The 22334-nt window shown below is 46.5% G+C and overlaps 1 protein-coding gene across 1 annotated transcript in view; it reads left to right on the top strand.

The window, feature by feature from the left end:
* Positions 1–20075, top strand: part of LOC121847764 (extensin-2-like) — a 35487-nt gene extending 15412 nt beyond the window's left edge. Inside the window, exon 3 of the mRNA XM_042330431.1 lies at positions 19642–20075. Within this exon, the coding sequence (XP_042186365.1) occupies positions 19642–20075 (434 nt within the window). The remainder of the gene's footprint in view (positions 1–19641) is intronic.
* Positions 20076–22334: the final 2259 nt, after the last annotated feature.

The following is a 22334-nucleotide window of genomic DNA, read 5'->3' as shown; positions in this document are numbered from 1 at the left end:
GAGAGAGAGACTTTAACAGTCTAAAGTCTTTGAGATGCTCCACCCAGGCTGGCTAAATGTTTGGATGCTCAGCCAGGTCACTGGCGAAATCAGACGTCCATCCAGGTAAGCAGGACGTCAGGAGATGAGGTCAAATCCGGCCACATGGGCAACGGTGAGAGCAAGTAACATCAAGTAGGCTTGGGTTTTGGTAGGGTGTTGTGGATGGGCTTGATGGGACTTCCTTACCCCAAACCCTTAACCTTAACCCCTACCCTGCCCTAACCTTAACCATAACCCTAACCTAAACCTTAACCTTTAAGCCGTTTAAAATGTCAACTTCAATGGGGTAGGGACGTCCTTAAGATTCCTGATAGCAAGGCCCTTTTAGGTTATTGAAAAAGAATTCACAGAAGTAGTCTTGAAAGTATTGGCTGTATTGAGAAACTATCCCATGGCTGCTTCTAAATAGGCCAGTATACAGTATATACTGTACACTGCTCAATCCTATAAACCACCCAAAGGACATCCAGCCAAGCTGACACAACAGTGGGAAACACTGGAGTCAACATTGGTCAGCATCCCTGTGGAACGCTTTCAACACCTAGTAGAGTCCATTCCCCGACAAATTGAGGCTGTTCTGAGGGAAAAATGCAATATTAGGAAGGTGTTCTTAATGATTATTACACTCAGTGCAATATCTAACTGCTTCTGCGTGGCTCAGTTGGCAGAGCCTGGAGCTCACAATGCCAAGGGTCATGGGTTTGATCCCCACTGGGGCCACACATACGTAAAATGCATGAATGTAAATTGCTTTGGATAAAGCGTCTGCTAAAAGGCAAACATTACATTTGTAAAGTATTCAGACACATTTACTTTTATGTTCCAGCTTTATTCTAAAATGGATGAAATCATTTTCCCCCCTCATCAATCTACAAACAATACCCCATAATGACAAAGCAAAAATATGTATTATTATAATTTTTTTTATGTCAGGGAATGTGATCGTGTGTGTGTGTGTGTGAGCTCACTGTGTGCTGTGCTTTCTGTCTGCTAGGTCAAGCAGCTGTTACTGGCATCTCGATGGAGACCTGGGGAGGTCATGAACATTTCCCAGCCTGAAAATAATCTCACCCCCTCTTCACCCTACCCTTTACCCTCCTCACCCTACCCCTTTACCCTCCTCACCCTACTCCTTTACCCTCCTCTCCCTACCCCTTTACCCCCTCCTCACCCTACCCCTTTACCCCTTTACCCTCCTCACCCTACCCCTTTACCCTCCTCACCTACCCCTTTACCCTCCTCACCCTACCCCTTTACCCCCTCTCCCTACCCCTTTACCCTCCTCACCCTACCCCTTTACCCCCCTCCCTCACCCTACCCCTTTACCCTCCTCTCCCTACCCCTTTACCCCCTCACCCTACCCCTTTACCCTCCTCACCCTACCCCTTTACCTCTCCTACCCTCCTCTCCCTACCCCTTTACCCTCCTCTCCCTACCCCTACCCCCTTTACCCTCCTCACCCTACCCCTTTACCCTCCTCACCCTACCCCTTTACCCTTTACCTTTACCCTCCTCACCCTACCCCTTTACCCTCCTCACCCCTGCCCCCCTTCCTCACCCTACCCCTTTACCCTCCTCTCCCTACCCCTTTACCCTCCTCACCCCTACCCCTTTACCCTCCTCTCACCCTACCCCTTTACCCTCCTCACCCTACCCCTTTACCCTCCTCACCCTACCCCTTTACCCTTACCCCTTTACCCTCCTCTCCCTACCCCTTTACCCTCCTCTCCCTACCCCTTTACCCTTTTCACCCTCCTCACCCTACCCCTTTACCCTCCCTCACCCTACCCCTTTACCCTCCTCTCCCTACCCCTTTACCCTCCTCACCCTACCCCTTTACCTTCCTCACCCTACTCCTTTACCCTACCCCTTTACCCTCCTCACCCTATCCCTTTACCCTCCTCTCCCTACCCCTTTACCCTCCTCACCCTACCCCTTTACCCTCACCCTACCCCACCCTCCTCACCCTACCCCTTTACATTCCTCTCCCTACCCCTTTACCCTACCCTCCTCACCCTACCCCTTTACCCTCCTCACCCTACCCCTTTACCCTCCTCACCCTACCCCTTTACCCTCCTCACCCTACTCCTTTACCCTCCCTCTATCCCTACCCCCTTCCCTACCCCTACCCTCCTCACCCTACCCCTTTACCCTCCTCACCCTACCCCTTTACCCTCCTCTCCCTACCCCTTTACCCTACCCTACCCCTTTACCTTCCTCACCCTACCCCTTTACCCTCTTCACCCTACCCCTTTATCCTCCTCACCCTACCCCTTTACCCTCCTCACCCTACCCCTTTACCCTCCTCACCCTACCCCTTTACCCTCCTGATCCCCTCTCAGTCTGACAATGAGATCTCCCTCTCATCACCTCACCCCTTCCTTACCCTCTCAGCCTGATCTCTCTGGGTCACTCCACCCCAGCCTCTTTACCCCTCCCCTTTCCAAACCATCTTTCTCACTCAACCATCAACCAATTTATTAACCCCTAACAAACATTTTAATAACTGAATGTGTTGGACAGGTGAGGATGAGACAGACAGGCAGGGTAGCGGGCCAGAGCAGTGTGTTTGTGTGTGTGTGTGTTGGGATGGGGATATGACAGTTACACACACACACACACACACACACACACACACACACACACACACACACACACACACACACACACACACACAATGAGGGGTTACACACACACACACACACACACACACACACACACACACACACACACACACACACACACACACACACACACACACACACACACACACACACACACACACACACACACACACACACACACACACACACACACACACACACACACGCAGACACTTCCAAGAAACCCCTCATTCTGTCATACCCCCATCCCAACACACACACAAACACACTCACACACATAGCACATGTACTGAGTAAAGATGACTTTCTCATCCCTCTGCTCATTTTTCCCATCCTAGAATCAGGCTAATGCGGGGGGGTTTCTACTGAGCGGGCCACACTTGGCATCCCAAAATAAATGTGCTTTAATATGAGAGAGTGGAGGACCTCATCTGCTTGTAGAACCCTGATTTAATTTCCACACCGGAAACTGAGTGCTTTGTTCTGACCGCGCAGAGGAGTGTGTGTGCGTGTTTGTGTGTGTGTGCGTGTTTGTGTGTGTGTGTGTGCGTGTTTGTGTGTGTATGTGTGTGTATGTGGGTGTGTGTTTGTGTGTGTATGCTGATGAATTCAGGGCAGCAGTGTGTAGTTTGGAAATGCAGCAAAGCTATCGGTGTGATTGTTGTGCTCTGGCCTAGTCCATCACTTCCCTATAACTTAGCCTGTGCTGACAGTGTGTGTGTGTGTGTGTCCGGCAGTGAATGCTCTTTCCATGAGTGATTGTGACAGCCCTGTCATCACCCCCTCAAGCCCCCTCATGGCTGTTCTGCTACAACCTGCCCAAAAAAATAAACATAAATATAGGTTGTATTTAAATTGATGTCAGCTCTCTCTCTCTCTCGCTCTCTCTCTCTGGGTTGTGTTTCTGACCATGCACCGCATGTTCCTGTAGGAGCAGAACTGTAATCTCTGGTGGACGGTGGCGCTGTGGTCGGTGAGGAACGGTAGCAGAGAGGAGCGGCTGCTGGAACTAACTGGGCCCTTAATCACGGCTGTAACAGGCGCATTACCGGCAGCGGCAGCCAGCTAATGATGAATGCCTGAGCCTCCGCTCAAACCCTGACCTCCTTTTCTGCTGCGCTGCAGAAAAAGCTGTCGGGGTATTTATAGTTGGGCCTGAGTCCACTTTATAACTGACCTACATGCCAGGGGAACACCACCAGGTAGCTGTGTGTGGGGACTGTTTGCGAGAGAGTGTGTATAGGTATGAATGTGTGTATGTGAGTACCTGTGTAGTGACTGTGTGTGTGTTGTCTGATTTACAACCTCGTCCCCTCCACACACACACACAGCAGAGGGTGACCTGGTGTAAACCCTAACCCCTCGTCCAGGCCCTGTGATTACCCAGAAACCCTTGCAGCGTGGCAGCGGCCACAACCCAGAACAAAGTGGTGCCTCAGAATTAGAGCTGGCCGCTGAGGGAGGGAGGGAGGGAGATGGAGGGAGGGTTTAGTTATTTATTTATATGTAGTAGAAGTTGAGGAAGGACAAACTAATGTCAGAGACTGGGGCGGTGTGTACTTCCTGCTCTCGGGGTACACATGTGATCACCCTGTCACTCACACTCCATCGCCATGACAATCATCACCATGCCTACCGACCGACGCCTCGGGGCGGGAACAAGCCTGTCCTTGTAAACAGGCGACCCCTCCGCACAATGACACTAACGATGGCGGAACAGCGCACACACACTCACACTCAAACATGCTGTCACCACCAAATACACACAACCTCAGCAAGATGAGAATTAGTTTCGGTAAAGATTTCTTTGTTAAAATCACTATAGATCAAAACCCGATAAAAGACTTGACTAGTAGCATGGTGTGGAATTCCACTAATTTAAGGCCCTGAAAGGTCAATAATTGCATTAATAAGTGACGTGTGAAGCTGACCAAAGTGGCTATGGTGTGTTTCTGTGTGGTATGTGTGACATGTCACTTCGTGTGTGTGTTGAGTTTAGTATGCAGCATGCCAGTATTTGTGGATGATATGTGCCATGTCGACCTGTGTGTGTGTGGAGTTTAGTATTCGGCATATCTGTGTTTGTGGAGATATGTGTATGGTGGAGTATGTGTCTGTGTTTCAAATCTCCAACTCAATCATCAGGTTTACAGACGAAACGACAGTGGTAGGCCTGATTACCAACAATGACGAGACAGCCTACAGGGAGGAGGTGAGGGCCCTGGCAGAGTGGTGCCAGAAATAACCTCTCCCTCAACGTCAACAAAATAAGGAGCTGATCATGGACTTCAGGAGGCTTCATCCACATCAACGGGGCCGCAGTGGAGAAGGTGAAAAGCTTCAAGTTCCTTGGCCTCCACATCACTGACAATCTGTGAAATGGTCTACCCACACAGACAGTGTGGTGAAGAAGGCACAACATCAACTCTTCAACCTCAGGAGGCTTGTCCCCTAAGACCCTCACAAACCTTTACAGACACACTATTGAGAGCATCTTGTCGGGCTGTATCACCGCTTGGTACGGCAACTGCACCGTCCACAACCGCAGGGCTGTCCAGAGGGTAGTGAGGTCAGAGGGTGATGCGATCTGTAAAACACATCACTGGGGACGTACTGCCTGCCCTCCATGACATCCACAGCACTCGGTGTGACAGCAAGGCCAAAAAGATCATCAAGGACTTCAGCCACCCGAGCAACGGCCTGTTCACCCCGCTATCATCCAGAAGGCGAGGTCAGTAAAGGTGCATCAAAGCTGGGACCAAAAGACTGAAAAACAGCTTCTATCTCAAGGTCATCAGACTGTTAAATTGTCACCACTTGCTGGCCTCCACCCAGTACCCTGCCCTGAACTTTAGTCACTGTCACTAGCCGGCCTCCACCCAGTACCCTGCCCTGAACTTTAGTCACTGTCACTAGCCGGCCTCCACCCAGTACCCTGCCCTGAACTTTAGTCACTGTCACTAGCCGGCCTCCACCCAGTACCCTGCCCTGAACTTTAGTCACTGTCACTAGCCGGCCTCCACCCAGTACCCTGACCTGAACTTTAGTCACTGTCACTAGCCGGCCTCCACCCAGTACCCTGCCCTGAACTTTAGTCACTGTCACTAGCCGGCCTCCACCCAGTACCCTGCCCTGAACTTTAGTCACTGTCACTAGCCGGCCTCCACCCAGTACCCTGCCCTGAACTTTAGTCACTGTCACTGCCGGCCTCCACCCAGTACCCTGCCCTGAACTTTAGTCACTGTCCTGCCCCTCCACCCAACCCTGCCCTGAACTTTAGTCACTGTCACTAGCCGGCCTCCACCCAGTACCCTGCCCTCCACTGTCCAGCCTCCACCCAGTACCCTGCCCTGAACTTTAGTCACTGTCACTAGCCGGCCTCCACCCAGTACCCTGCCCTGAACTTTAGTCACTGTCACTAGCCGGCTACCACCCAGATACTCAACCCTGCACCTTAGAGGCTGCTGCCTATGTACATAGACATGGAACACTGGTCACATTAATAATGTTTACATACTGTTCTAATAATTTCATATGTATATACTGTATTCTAGTGAAGACCGTCCTATTCATCTATTGCTGTACATATACAGTGCAATCAGAAAGATTTCAGACCCCTTGACTTTTTCCACATTTTTATACATTACAGCCTTATTCTAAAATGGATTACAAGAATCAAGCTACACACAATACCCCATAATGACTAAGTGAAAACAGTTTTTATGGGGCATTGTGTGAATATTGACAAGGACATTTTAAAAATTTAATACCATTTTAGAATACGGCTGTAACGTAACAAAATGATTTATTTTATTTAACCTTTATTTAACTAGGTCAGTTAAGAACAAATTCTTATTTACAACGACGGTCTACCAAAAGGCAAAAGGCCTCCTGTGGGGACGGGGGCTGGGATTAAAAATACAAATCAATTAAATGAAAATATAGGACAAAAAACACACATCACGACAAGAGAGACAACACAACACTACATAAAGAGAGACTTAAGACAACACAACCCTACATAAAGAGAGACCTAAGACAACACAACACTACATATAGAGAGACCTAAGACGACAACATAGCATGGCAGCAACACATGACAACGCAGCATGGTAGCAACACAACATGACAACAACATGGTAGAAACAACATGGCAGCAGCACAAACAACATGGTAGCAGCACAAAATAGGGAACAAAAACATTTTTGTGCACAGACTAGTAAGCTGGCAGGCTGGCTAACAGCCTGCTGCCTGGCCTGCACCCTATTTCATTGTGGAGCTGGTGTCTGCCACTAGCACAGTCAGTGTAGTCAGCTCAGCTATCCCCATTGAGACCGTGTCTGTGCCTTGACCTAGGTTGGGCAAAACTAAACATGGCGGTGTTCGCCTTAGCAATCTCACTAGGATAAAGACCCCCTCCATGCCTGCCATTATTGAAAGAGATTGTGAAACCGTACATCTCAAAATAGGGCTACTTAATGTTAGATCCCTCACTTCTTTGACCGACTCTCTTCTCTGTATACATCAATGATGTCGCTCTTGCTGCTGGTGAGTCTCTGATCCACCTCTACGCAGACGACACCATTCTGTATACTTCTGGCCCTTCTTTGGACACTGTGTTAACAACCCTCCAGGCAAGCTTCAATGCCATACAACTCTCCTTCCGTGGCCTTCAATTGCTCTTAAATACAAGTAAAACTAAATGCATGCTCTTCAACTGATCGCTGCCTGCACCTGCCCGCCTGTCCAACATCACTACTCTGGACGGCTCTGACTTAGAATACGTGGACAACTACAAATACCTAGGTGTCTGGTTAGACTGTAAACTCTCTTTCCAGACCCACATCAAACATCTCCAATCCAAAGTTAAATCTAGAATTGGCTTCCTATTTCGCAACAAAGCATCCTTCACTCATGCTGCCAAACATACCCTTGTAAAACTGACCATCCTACCAATCCTCGACTTCGGCGATGTCATTTACAAAAATAGCCTCCAATACCCTACTCAACAAATTGGATGCAGTCTATCACAGTGCAATCCGTTTTGTCACCAAAGCCCCATATACTACCCACCATTGCAACCTGTACGCTCTCGTTGGCTGGCCATCGCTTCATACTCGTCGCCAAACCCACTGGCTCCATGTCATCTACAAGACCCTGCTAGGTAAAGTGCCCCCTTATCTCAGCTCGCTGGTCACCATAGCATCACCCACCTGTAGCACGCGCTCCAGCAGGTATATCTTTCTGGTCACCCCCAAAACCAATTCTTTCTTTGGCCGCCCCTCCTTCCAGTTCTCTGCTGCCAATGACTGGAACGAACTACAAAAATCTCTGAAACTGGAAACACTTATCTCCGTCACTAGCTTTAAGCACCAACTGTCAGAGCAGCTCACAGATTACTGCACCTGTACATAGCCCACCTATAATTTAGCCCAAACAACTACCTCTTTCCCTACTGTATTTATTTTATTTATTTATTTATTTTGCTTCTTTGCACCCCATTATTTTTATTTCTACTTTGCACATTATTCCATTGCAAATCTACCATTCCAGTGTTTTACTTGCTATATTGTATTTACTTTGCCACCATGGCCTTTTTTTGCCTTTACCTCCCTTATCTCACCTCATTTGCTCACATCGTATATAGACTTGTTTATACTGTATTATTGACTGTATGTTTGTTTTACTCCATGTGTAACTCTGTGTCGTTGTATGTGTCGAACTGCTTTGCTTTATCTTGGCCAGGTCGCAATTGTAAATGAGAACTTGTTATTATCTTGCCTACCTGGTTAAATAAAGGTGAAATAAAATTACATTTAAAAAAGGCAGTTATAGTCAACGAACTAATCACTGATCATAATCTTGATGTGATTGCCCTGACTGAAACATGGCTTAAGCCTGATGAATTTACTGTGTTAAATGAGGCCTCACCTCCTGGTTACACTAGTGATCATATCCCCCGTACATCCCGATATTTACGCTAGCAAATTTTAATTACATTTTTTTTTTGAGCTTCTAGTCATGAAATCTATGCAGCCTACTCAATCACTTTTTTATAGCTACTGTTTACAGGCCTCCTGGGCCATACACAGCGTTCCTCACTGAGTTCCCTGAATTCCTATCGGACCTTGTAGTCATAGCAGATAATATTCACATTTTTGGTGATTTTAATATTCACATGGAAAAGTCCACAGACCCACTCCAAAAGGCTTTCGGAGCCATCATCGACTCAGTGGGTTTTGTCCAACATGTATCTGGACCTACTCACTGTCACAGTCATACTCTGGACCTAGTTTTGTCCCATGGAATAAATGTTGTGGATCTTAATAAATTACCTTTTAATGGCATCAGACCGAGGCTCTGCATCTGTCCTCGTGCTCCTAGACCTTAGTGCTGCTTTTGATACCATCGATCACCACATTCTTTTGGAGAGATTGGAAACCCAAATTGGTCTACACGGACAAGTTCTGGCCTGGTTTAGATCTTTTCTGTCGGAAAGATATCAGTTTGTCTCTGAGAATGGTTTGTCCTCTGACAAATCAACTGTAAATTTCGGTGTTCCTCAAGGTACCGTTTTAGGACCACTATTGTTTTCACTATATATTTTACCTCTTGGGGATGTCATTCAAAAACATAATGTAAACTTTCACTGCTATGCAGATGACACACAGCTGTACATTTCAATGAAACTTGGTGAAGCCCCCAAATTGCCCTCACTGGAAGCCTGTGTTTCAGACATAAGGTAGTGGATGGCTGCAAACGTTCTACTTTTGAACTCGGACAAAACAGAGATGCTTGTTCTAGGTCCCAAGAAACAAAGAGATCTTCTGTTGAATCTGACAATTCATCTTAATGGTTGTACAGTCATCTCAAATAAAACTGTGAAGGACCTCGGCGTTACTCTGGACCCTGATCTCTCTTTTGAAGAACATATCAAGACTGTTTCAAGGAAAGCTTTTTTCCATCTACGTAACATTGCAAAAATCAGAAACTTTCTGTCCAAAAATGATGCATAAAAAAATTAATTCATGCTTTTGTTACTTCTAGGTTGGACTACCGCAATGCTCTATTTTCCGGCTACCCAGATAAAACACTAAATTAGCTGCAGTTAGTGCTAAATACGGCTGCTAGAATCCTGACTAGAACCAGAAAATGGATCATATTACTCCAGTGCTAGCCTCCCTACACTGGTTTCCTGTTAAGGCTAGGGCTGATTTCAAGGTTTTACTGTTAACCTACAAAGCATTACATGGGCTTGCTCCTACCTATCTTTCCGATTAGGTCCTGCTGTATATACCTACACGTACGCTACGGTTACAAGACGCAGGCCTCCTAATTGTCCCTAGAATTTCTAATCAAACAGCTGGAGGCAGGGCTTTCTCCTATAGAGCTCCATTTTTATGGAATAGTCTGCCTACCCATGTGAGAGACGCAGACTCAGTCTCAACCTTTAAGTCTTTACTGAAGACTCATCTCTTCAGTGGGTCATATGATTGAGTGTAGTCTGGCCCAGGAGTGTGAAGGTGAACGGAAAGGCTCTGAAGCAACGAACCGCCCTTGCTGTCTCTGCCTGGCTGGTTCCCCTCTCTCCACTGGGATTCTCTGCCTCTAATCCTTTTACAGGGGCTGAGTCACTGGCTTACTGGTACTCTTCCATGCCATCCCTGGGAGGAGTGCGTCACTTGAGTGGGTTTAGTCACTGACGTGATCTTCCTGTCTGGGTTGGCGCCCCCCCTTGGGTTGTGCCGTGGCAGAGATCTTTGTGGGCTATACTCGGCCTTGTCTCAGGATGGTAAGTTGGTGGTTGAAGCTATCCCTCTAGTGGTGTGGGGGCTGTGCTTTTGCAAAGTGGGTGGGGTTATATCCTGCCTGTTTGGCCCTGTCCAGGGGTATCATCGGATGGGGCCACAGTGTCTCCTGACCCCTCCTGTCTCAGCCTCCAGTATTTATGCTGCAGTAGTTTATGTGTCGGGGGACTAGGGTAAGTTTGTTATATCTGGAGTACTTCTCCTGTCTTATCCTGTGTCCTGTGTGAATTTAAGTATGCTCTCTCCAATTCTCTCTTTCTCTCTTTCTTTCTCTCTCTCGGAGGACATGAGCCCTAGGACCATGCCTCAGGACTACCTGGCAAGATGACTCCTTTATGTCCCCAGTCCACCTGGCTGTGCTGCTGCTCCAGTTTCAACTTTTCTGCCTGCGGCTATGGAACCCTGACCTGTTCACCGGACGTGCTACCTGTCCCAGACTGCTGTTTTCAACTCTCTAGAGACAGCAGGAGCGGTAGAGATACTCCTAATGATCTGTGCTGACTTGCTGCACCCTCGACAGCTACTGTGATTATTATTATTTGACCATGCTGGTCATTTATGAACATTTGAACATCTTCGCCATGTTCTGTTATAATCTCCACCCGGCACAGCCAGAAGAGTACTGGCCACCCCACATAGCCTGGTTCCTCTCTAGGTTTCTTCCTAGGTTTTGGCCCTTCTAGGGAGTTTTTCCTAGCCACTGTGCTTCTACACCTGCATTGCTTGCTGTTTGGGGTTTTAGGCTGGGTTTCTGTACAGCACTTTGAGATATCAGCTGATGTAAGAAGGACTTTATAAATACATTTGATTTGTTTTGAACAGCACAAAGGGCAAGAAATATCTATAATTATCAATCTACACACGATAACCCATATTATCATAATGGCAAAGCTAAAACAGGTTTAGGGAACAACCCATTGAAATAACTTACACTGTACACTATGTGTTGCCACCCTATGGTCACACACAACTCATTATGCTAATTTTTTATATATTGTGATATGACATTTTGTAAATCATGCAGTGTGTTATGTCAAGATCGCAGATTTTAGAGAAACAACAAATGTTGGTACATGTAAGTGTCTTATATTGGCTGAAAGCTTAAATTCTTGTTAGTATAACTGCACTGTCCAATTTTGTCACATCCTGACCATAGAAAGCCTGTATTTTCTATGGTAGAGTAGGTCAGGGTGTGACTAGGGGTTTAAGTCTAGTTTATTATTTCTATGTGGGGTTCTAGGTTTAATTTTCTATGTTGGTGTTTGTGTATGAGTCCCAATTAGAGGCAGCTGGTAATCGTTGTCTCTAATTGGGGATCATACTTAAGTTGCATTTTTCCACCTGTGGGTTATGGGATATTGTTTATGTTTAGTTGCCTGTTAGCACTGCATTGTCGTCACGGTCCGTTTATTCTTTATTGTTTTGTCTTTGCTAAAGTTTCACTTCTTTAATAAATTATGTGGAACTCAAAGTACGCTGCGCCTTGGTCCGACCATTATTACGGACATCGTGACAGAATATCCCAAGCAGCGTGCCCAGGAGGAGGAAGTATCCTGCACTTGGGAAGAGATCCTGGATTTGAAGGGATCCTGGACTTGAGAGGAAATCCTGTCAGGACAGGATCGCCTTCCTTGGCGGGAGTCGCATGTAGCAGTCGGCAGAGCCGAGGAGTGAAACAGAGCCAGTCAGGGAGAAAAGGGAGAAATGGGAGAGTTTTTGAGTTGGTGGAAGATGCACGGCATTTGCCCTAAGGAACGTGTTGTCAGTTTAGTGCAACCTGAGTCAGCTCCCCGTAATCGTCCTGAGAATTGTGTTAAAGTTCCAGTACAATTGATGCCGGTTCTACACACCGTGTCTCCAGTACGCTTCCACAGCCCAGTACATCCTGTGCCAGCTCCCCGCACTTGCCGTGCGAAGGTTGTCATCTGTCCAGGACACGTTGTGCCAGCTCTACGCTCCAGACCTCCAGTGCGTCTCCAAAGCCCAGTACATCCTGTGCCTGCTCCTCGCACTCTCCCTCAAGTGCGCCTTCCCAGTCAGGTACGTCCTGTGCCTGCTCCTCGCACTCTCCTCGGAGCTTCCGGCGACGTTTCACAGTCCGGAACCTCTAACGATGGTCCACAGTCCGGAACCTCCTGAGACGGTCCACGGTGCGGAACCTCCTGAGACGGTCCACGGTGCGGAGCCTCCTGAGACGGTCCACTGTGCGGAGCCTCCTGAGACGGTCCACGGTGCGGAGCCTCCTGAGACGGTCCACGGTGCGGAGCCTCCTGAGACGGTCCACAGTCCGGAACCTCCTGAGACGGTCCACAGTGCGGAGCCTCCTGAGACGGTCCACAGTCCGGAACCTCCTGAGACGGTCCACGGTGCGGAGCCTCCTGAGACGGTCCACAGTGCGGAGCCTCCTGAGACGGTCCACGGTGCGGATCCTCCTGAGACGGTCCACAGTCCGGAACCTCCTGAGACAGTCCACAGTGCGGAGCCTCCTGAGACGGTCCACAGTCCGGAACCTCCTGAGACACACGGTGCGGCCTCCTGAGACAGTCCACGGTGCAGAGCCTCCTGAGATGGTCCACGGTGCGGAGCCTCCTGAGACGGTCCACAGTCCGGAACCTCCTGAGACGGTCCACAGTGCGGAGCCTCCTGAGACGGTCCACAGTCCGGAACCTCCTGAGACGGTCCACGGTGCGGAGCCTCCTGAGACGGTCCACGGTGCGGAGCCTCCTGAGACGGTCCACGGTGCGGAGCCTCCTGAGACTGTCCACGGTGCAGAGCCTCCTGAGACAGTCCACGGTGTGGAGCCTCCTGAGATGGTCCACGGTCCTGAAACAGGAAAGGGCCTTTCCCAAACTGTTGCCACAAAGTTGCAAGCACAGAATTGTCTAGAATGTAATTGCACAGTATGATGTAGCATTAAGATTTCCCTTCACTGGAACTAAGGGGCCTAGCCCGAATCATGAAAAACAGTCCCAGACCATTATTCCTCCTCCACCAAACTTAACAGTTGGCACCCTGCATTGGGGCAGGTAGCATTCTCCTGGCGTACACCAAACCCAGATTCATCCATAGTTCTGCCAGATGGGGAAGTGTGAAGACGATTTTAACCCGCTGCAGCACTCTGCAGGCCCTTGTAAGGTCTACCACTTACTTATTGGCTGAGCCATTGTTGCTCCTAGACTTTTCCACTTCACAATAACAGCACTTACAGTTTACCGGGGCAGCTCTAGCAGGGCAGACATTTGACGAACTGACTTGTTGGAAAGGTGGCATCCTATGAAGGTGCCATGTTGAAAGTCACTGAGCTCTTCAGTAAGGCCATTCTACTGTCAATGTTTGTCTATGGAGATTGCATTGCAGTGTGCTCGATTTTATACACCTGTCAGCAACGGGAGTGACTGAAATAGCCAAATCTACTTATTTCAAAATACTTATTTCAAAATACAGCCCCACAACCCAAAACCCGCCAGAGCTGTGGAAGCAGGAACGGAGAATATAGTGTATATTTATATTCCGTCTTAGTATTTTAGTATTTTAGTATTTATATATATTATAATAAAAAATATAAAATGTGTGTAGTATTGTTAGATATTACTGCACTGTTGGAGCTAGGAACACAAGTACTGTATATCGCTACACCCGCAGTAACATCTGCTAATTCTGTGTATAGTACCAATAACATTTTCTTTTCTTTGTCATTCGTCACATGCTTCGTAACCAAAGGTGTAGACTAACAGTGACATTTTTACTTACGGGCCCTTCCCAACAATGCAGAGAGAAAGAAAATAGTTAAATAATAGAAAAGTAAAACATGTAATAATAGATACACAGTAACGATAACTTGACTACATAAGTATGTGTGTGTGTGTGCGTGTGTGTGTGTGCCCCCCTCCCTCTGTGGTGTAGTAGCCAGGGGTAGTGGGCAGGGACTGACGCAGAAGGCAGAGACAGGAGATGCGTGTGACAGCTCCCTTTGCACCCGGGCACCCCGACCCCGACCCCCACAACCCAAAACCCTCCAGAGCTGTGGAAGCAGGAACGGAGATACATAAACTCTCCTGGAACAAACAGAGGATGGGGGGGGGGTCAAAGTGTCATATCAATTTGTGGCAGTGGTGTCATTTCTTGAAGAGGCTAACCGCTGCCACTTCACTTTAGTTGAGTTTAGCTTGACACTGTCCGTCCGTTCGTCCGTCTGTACACAGGTCCTTCTGTCTGTCCACTAGCAGGACTGACCTCACTCTGGAACACGGTGGGCTTGCCCAGGGAAGAGTGGGCCAAAATCCCTGCTGCAGTGTGTGCAAACCTGGTCAAGAACTAAAGGAAACGTATGATCTCTGTAATCGCAAACAAAGGTTTCTGTACCAAATATTAAGTTCTGCTTTTCTGATGTATCAAATACTTATGTCATGCAATAAAATGCAAATGAATTACTTAAAAATCATACAATGTGATTTTCTGGATTTTTGTTTTAGATTCCGTCTCTCACAGTTGAAGTCACCTATGATAAAAAATTACAGACCTCTACATGCTTTGTAAGTAGGAAAACCTGCAAAATCGTCAGTGTATCAAATGCTTGTTCTCCCGACTGTACATATGAGATGAGTAATGCAAGATATGTAAACATTACTAAGTGAATGAGATACCCTACAATAGTATTGTCACGCTCTGACCTTAGTTATCTTTGTTATCTTTATTATTTTGGTTAGGTCAGTGTGTGACGAGGGTGGTATGTGTGTTATGTCTTGTCTAGGTTTTTTGTATATCTATGGGGTTTTGGTATGTCTAGGTAAATGTAGGTCTATAGTGGCCTGAATTGGTTCCCAATCAGAGGCAGCTGTTTATTGTTGTCTCTGATTGGGGATCCTATTTAGGTTGCCAATTTCCATTTTGGTTTTGTGGGTTATTGTCTATGTGCCTGTCAGCACTCGTGGCGTATAGCGGCTTTGTTAGTTTGTTTAGTGTTCTTTGTGTATTAAAAGAAGAATGTATTCTTATTGGTCTCCTCGTTATGACGAACGTGACAAGTATAGAAAACAGTATATACATTGAGATGAGTAATGCCAGATATATAAACATTATTAAAGTTACTAGTGTTTCATTCCGTAAAGGGGCAAGTGATTTCTAGTCTATTTCTCTCTCATCATCTCTCTCTCAGCCTCTAATGTGCTAGTGATGGCTGTTTAACAGTCTGATGGCCTTGATATAGAAGCTGTTTTTCAGTCTCTCGGTACCAGCTTTAATGCACCTGTACTGACCTCGCCTTATGGCTGATAGCAGGGTGAACAGGCAGTGGCTCGGGTGGTTGTTGTCATCAGTTCAGACCACTTTAACCAAACCCCTCCATTAACACCATAGATGTTATTACCTCAGGGGACCAGCATTCTAACCATTTATCCTCTCTTTCACTCTCTCTCCCTCCCTTCCTCACTCCCCCTCCAAATCAATGATAAAAAGACGGGGGAAAATATGAGATTGATTTATTTGCTTCAGTGTTCTTTGGGATTAAGATTTTTTTCTCTCCCTTTCCACAAACTGAAACCAATTAGTGGGTCTAGCACTTGTAGTGTGGAATGTAGGTCGACCTGAGGAGTAATAAAAAACGATTGACTTTTTGGTGACTGTAAGCGGCGTGAAGCTGCCTTGTCCGACATGAAAAGAGCTCCATTAATTTCACTTATTTCAAGAAGGGACCTGTCAAGTCCTAATGTGTCCCACACACTTCTAGCATTCAGACACCCTGACACCGGCCCCGGCCCAGCCGAAATGAGTTACATTACTTCAACCACTCAGAGAGGGAGAGGGGAAGAGAGAGAGGGAGAGAGTTGACGGCGTAATTTCTAATTCCCTGTTTGAGGCTGGAACTGAGGCCTTTCATACATGGCTAATTCTGCCTCAAACCCTCTTTCTACAGCTTTCTCTCTCTCTACATCTCTCTACATCTCTATAACCCATAGGGCATCCTCAAAACACTTCTCATTTAAGCAGTTTATACAAACCATACAGACCATCCATTAAACAAAAATAATTTTTGGAGGGAAACAACGGATCATCAAATTCAGTTCAGGCCATGACAATGCTGCTTATTGTATGTGGCAATCAAATGTCAGTATGACTAAAATAAAGATCATTCTTAAAAAACAATCCAGCTCCAGATTACATGTTACTCCTTTCATTTGTTACAGTTTTTTTCGATTGCTAAACGACAGTGGGCACAACTGGAGTCACATGTGCAAAACTCTAACTATATTCTGCACGACCAACAGTCACCTGAGCTAAACAGTTCACATCACCTGCAAAACTCATTCCAAGCAACACAACTCTTAACACATGGCTCAAAACACGCTCAGTGCAGCCAAACACTATGCACAACCCTCACTGAGATAACACACACTGTCACTCAGAACACACTGAGAGTAAAAACACTAGCATCAAACACCAATACAGAAAATACAAACTTTTCATCTTTACAGTTTTAACAATTTCAGTGACTTCATACAAAGTAATATTTTCTTCAAAGAAAAGAGTGACATTCTTTCACATGATTTATTAAAATTTTTAGAACATAACAATTCTTTAAGGTAACTGAAAATTAGCAGTTTGCTTCAATAGTCTGTAGTAATTTACGGAATTACAGTAATGAGAAAAAAAGGTAGAAACTAAAAGTACATACTGTAATTCAAACAAATAATTGAGGGGCTAATCCTGCCTCTCTCTAGCATCAGGCCACAGGTTTTCTTCAACATCACATCTAATGTTTTCTCTTGCCATGCACCTGGGGAAGAACCTTCTGGAGTGCCTTATCCATCCCTGGCAGTCCTCTGGACTCGTGTCCTCACATCCGGCACGCATGGCTTCCAAAAGAGACATTTGGTCATGTGGGTGGTGACCAAACACTTTCCACCTCCAGGCAGAGAAAAACTCCTCTATTGGGTTGAGGAAGGGTGAATATGCAGGCAGGTACAAAACCATAAATCTGTGATGTGCTGCAAACCAATCTGTGACAGCTGCAGAGTGGTGAAAAGCAACGTTATCGCAAACTATGACAAAAACTTGGGGGTTTCTTACTGGCTCCCCCTGTTCTGCTGGCACTAGCTGAGCATAGAGCTGTTCTAGGAAAGCTATAAGCCTTTCTGTGTTGTATGGGCCAATGAGTGGTGTGTTGAGAAGCAAACCATCATTGGCCATTGCAGCACACATGGCGATATTTCCCCCCCTTTGGCCTGGAACCTCCACAGTGGCCCTTTGACCTATAACACTCCTTCCTCTGCGCCGTGTTTTGGCAAGGTTAAATCCAGCTCCATCGATAAATACAAATGAATGTGGTCTTTCCAGTGCTTCCACCTCCATAACTCTCTGAAAAACAGTAAGTGCACAGTTTTACTGTAGAAATGCTAGTGTTTTTTTTTACTGTAAATATTTTGTATAGCTGTGTACGTAACCTCAGACGTCTTACCTGGACATATTGGTATCTTTGCTCTTTTACCAGTTCACTGATTCTCTCGAACGGTACAGTGTATAACTGTTTCATTGTAACTTGGTGTTTCTTTAGGACTCGAGCAATAGTTGTTGTGCTGACAGAATTAACATTTTCAAATATATCATTATCAGCCAGCACTCTATCTTGAATCTCCCGCAGTTTTATTGCATTGTTGACAACAACCATGTCAACAATAGCATTTTCCTGCGCATCTGAAAATATTTTTCCTCTTTCCCCCTTTTGGGGGCAGCCTTTGGGTCCTGTTGTAAAAATATATTTTACAGTCAAACTTACTGTAATATATATCTGTGTAAATATTCTATAATTGCAATACAAAATAGATTCCTGTAATGTTTTCATTTACTGTAAGGATGTAACTCTCACCTGTTTGCATGATGGAAAATTCGCATTACAGATGCCACTGTGGATCTTTGCAGATTGGGTTACACCCTCAACCCTGCCTCTCTCAATGAGAGACCATGGTTCACGACATGGTCTATAAGTGTAGCCCTTATTTCATCTGAAATAACAGCTCTTTGTCTTCTTTGTCTTCCTCCACGCATCCGCCCTCTCCCTGCCACCCTTCTCCCTCCACGAACCCATCTTCCTTGTTCCATTTCCAAAATGAGTCTTTCTGAGCTCTACCTATATATACTGTAATATGTGTGTGTGTTCACTAACAAGTCTAAAACAAGACACCTGCTTAGCCTTTCAGCTGAAATTGCAATCAGCAGTGTTTGAAAGGCACAAGGCTGAAATCTATTCCGTTTTGAATGTGTGGTTCACAGTTTTGACAGCAGTGTGTTAGCATTTGAACAAAGTGCTGTAAATCCACAGTGTTGTGCAGGTTGTGGTTAAAGTCATGGGATAAGTGTGTAGAGTTTTGAAAACTGTGTTCAAGCAATGAAAAACGAACTAGAGTTTGGTCCACATGAACTGCTGCTGTGCAGACTGTAGTTAGAGTTTTGCACATGTGACTCCAGTTGTGTCCACTGTCGTTTAGCAATCGAAAAAAACTGTAATAATGTTATCATGTATTAATCTATCCTTGGATGATAGCTAAGACTCATTTATCAAAATTCTCATATTGTGTAGTCCAGAAGTACAGTACGTAACCAAGGATGAATCTATGTTGGTGATATCTCATCTCCTAGTCCCTGATGAACTAAACCTGAATTAGGCCTTTTCCTGGAACTACATCTAATCTGGGGCTTGGAGAGTCAGAGTCTACTTCACTGACTTTAGCTGGCCGTCATTGTAAATAAGAATTTGTTCTTAACTGACTTGCCTAGTTAAATAAAGGTTAAATAAAAAAACAGCAAGTGTGTGTGTGTGTGTGTGTGTGTGTGTGTGTGTGTGTGTGTGTGTGTGTGTGTGTGTGTGGAGGAGGAGGAGAGAGGCTATCTGCAGACAGAAACAAATCAGTGCGTGTGAGATATGAAAGCAGCCATTATGATATATGGTGATCAGGCCTAACCCTGCCACGGCTGTGTATAATCACTCACACATATTCACATGACTGATGAAATATGCGTTTGTGAAAACCGAGCTGCTTTTGTTATCATCCTGTGTGTCTCTCTCTCTCTCTCTCTCTCTCTCTCTCTCTCTCTTTCCTCACTCCCTCTCTCTCTCTTCACTCCCTCTCTCTCTTCTCTCTCCCTCTCTCTCTTCTCTCTCCCTCTCTATGGAGCACCACCACAGAGCACCACTACGGAGCACCACTATGGAGCACCACTACAGATTACCACTACTGAGCACCACCTCAGAGCACCACTATGGAGCACCACTATGGAGCAACACTATGGAGCACCACCATGGAGCACCACACGGAGCACCACCATGGAGCACCACTACAAAGCACCACTGCAGAGCACCACCATGGAGCACCACTATGGAGCACCTACAGCACCACCACTACTGAGCACCACCTCAGAGCACCACTATGGAGCACCACTATGGAGCAACACTACGGAGCACCACCATGGAGCACCACTACGGAGCACCACCATGGAGCACCACTACAAAGCACCACTGCAGAGCACCACCATGGAGCACCACCACGGAGCACCACTACGGAGAACCACTACGGAGCGCCACACAAACAGGAAATTACAGGCACAGTGAGGGGACACCCTTTTTTTTCATTCAGTAATACGTATATGAGATGCATGAGAAAACATAGTCCTCTGAAGAAGTGGAAGAAGAAAAATAGAGAAGAAGAGAAAGAAAGAAGAAGAAAAAGAGAAAAGAAAGAAAAAAACAATTGTAATTTCCCCCAACAGAAGTGTGAGAGGGATGAGAAGGAGATATGAGGAGAGAGAGAGGGAGAAGAGAGAGAGAGAAAGAGAGATGGAGAGAGAGAGATAGAGAGAGGATTGATAGATGGCACAAAGACTCACTGACACGCAACCACATTAATGAGTAGACTGAAACAGAATGTTAAACTTAGTTAACATCACAGACCAAGACACACGTTTACAAACACACACTGTAAATGGTAGTCCTAGTTACACTAGGCCTATTCCCTGTTCATCCTTTATATACATTAAATACGGTATTGATATGTTGCTTTAAAGATATCACTTGCATCCCAGCTCATCCCCTACGCAGACAAACATCCATCTGCCAACACAACTAACTAACTCACATCCACACACTCAAGACCAACCCCATTTACAGTACTTTCTATGGCTCACCCCCACTGACTAAGGCCTTACCCTGGTTTACTAAAGCTAAAGCTAACTTCCATGGTCTGTGGTTGGTGGCTGGTGGTTGGTGGTTGGTGGCTGGTGGCTGGTGGCTGGCGGCTGGTGGCTGGTGGCTGGTGGCTGGTGGCTGGTGGCTGGTGGCTGGTGGCTGGTGGCTGGTGGCTGGTGGCTGGTGGCTGGTGGCTGGTGGCTGGTGGCTGGCGGCTGGTGGCTGGTGGCTGGTGGCTGACTGCTGGTGGCTGGTGGCTGGGACGTTAGTAAGGACACAGCAACAGAGAGCAGCTTGGTCAGGGCGACAACTGCCAGCCCGCCCTCAGGCAGCAGAGGAGATGTGATCAGCCATCTCCATCTAATCCCAAAGCTCAGCTCTCTCAGCCAGGGTTAGCCACCTCATTCATCAACACACAACTCAGCTCTCTCAGCCAGGGTTAGCCACCTCATTCATCAACACACAACTCAGCTCTCTCAGCCAGGGTTAGCCACCTCATTCATCAACACACAACTCAGCTCTCTCAGCCAGGGTTAGCCACCTCATTCATCAACACACAACTCAGCTCTCTCAGCCAGGGTTAGCCACCTCATTCATCAACACACAACTCAGCTCTCTCAGCCAGGGTTAGCCACCTCATTCATCAACACACAACTCAGCTCTCTCAGCCAGGGTTAGCCTCCTCATTCATCAACACACAACTCAGCTCTCTCAGCCAGGGTTAGCCACCTCATTCATCAACACACAACTCAGCTCTCTCCTCAGCCAGGGTTAGCCACCTCATTCATCAACACACAACTCAGCTCTCTCAGCCAGGGTTAGCCGCCTCATTCATCAACACACAACTCAGCTCTCTCAGCCAGGGTTAGCCGCCTCATTCATCAACACACAACTCAGCTCTCTCAGCCAGGGGTTAGCCTCCTCATTCATCAACACACAACTCAGCTCTCTCAGCCAGGGTTAGCCACCTCATTCATCAACACACAACTCAGCTCTCTCAGCCAGGGTTAGCCACCTCATTCATCAACACACAACTTTTAGCATAAGACACCATGGCCAGTAGCAGCTTCAAGTGTTTGCGATTTCTCCCCCCCACATGCCATGTGTGTTTGGGGGGGTTGTGTGTGTGTGTGAATAGACACACGCAATACGGAAGACGCGGAAGACACAGGATACATGATTCAGGTCACACACCACAACAACAGCCGTTTGTACTTAGGTAACAATATCTGCTTCTCCCTGCATTACCTGTATGTTGGGGAATTCTTGTGTGTATAATAGTAGGGGAGAGTGGGCTAAGTTGAGCCAAAGGGGTAATTTGAGCCACCCTTGCTTCTAGGAAACCATACACAATATGTACAGTGCCTTGCGAAAGTATTCGGCCCCCTTGAACTTTGCGACCTTTTGCCACATTTCAGGCTTCAAACATAAAGATATAAAACTGTATTTTTTGTGAAGAATCAACAACAAGTGGGACACAATCATGAAGTGGAACGACATTTATTGGATATTTCAAACTTTTTTAACAAATCAAAAACTGAAAAATTGGGCGTGCAAAATTATTCAGCCCCTTTACTTTCAGTGCAGCAAACTCTCTCCAGAAGTTCAGTGAGGATCTCTGAATGATCCAATGTTGACCTAAATGACTAATGATGATAAATACAATCCACCTGTGTGTAATCAAGT

Source organism: Oncorhynchus tshawytscha, linkage group LG11 (genome assembly GCF_018296145.1).
Source record: "Oncorhynchus tshawytscha isolate Ot180627B linkage group LG11, Otsh_v2.0, whole genome shotgun sequence".
Lineage (NCBI taxonomy): Eukaryota > Metazoa > Chordata > Actinopteri > Salmoniformes > Salmonidae > Oncorhynchus > Oncorhynchus tshawytscha.
This window is presented reverse-complemented; position numbering and strand designations above follow the sequence as displayed.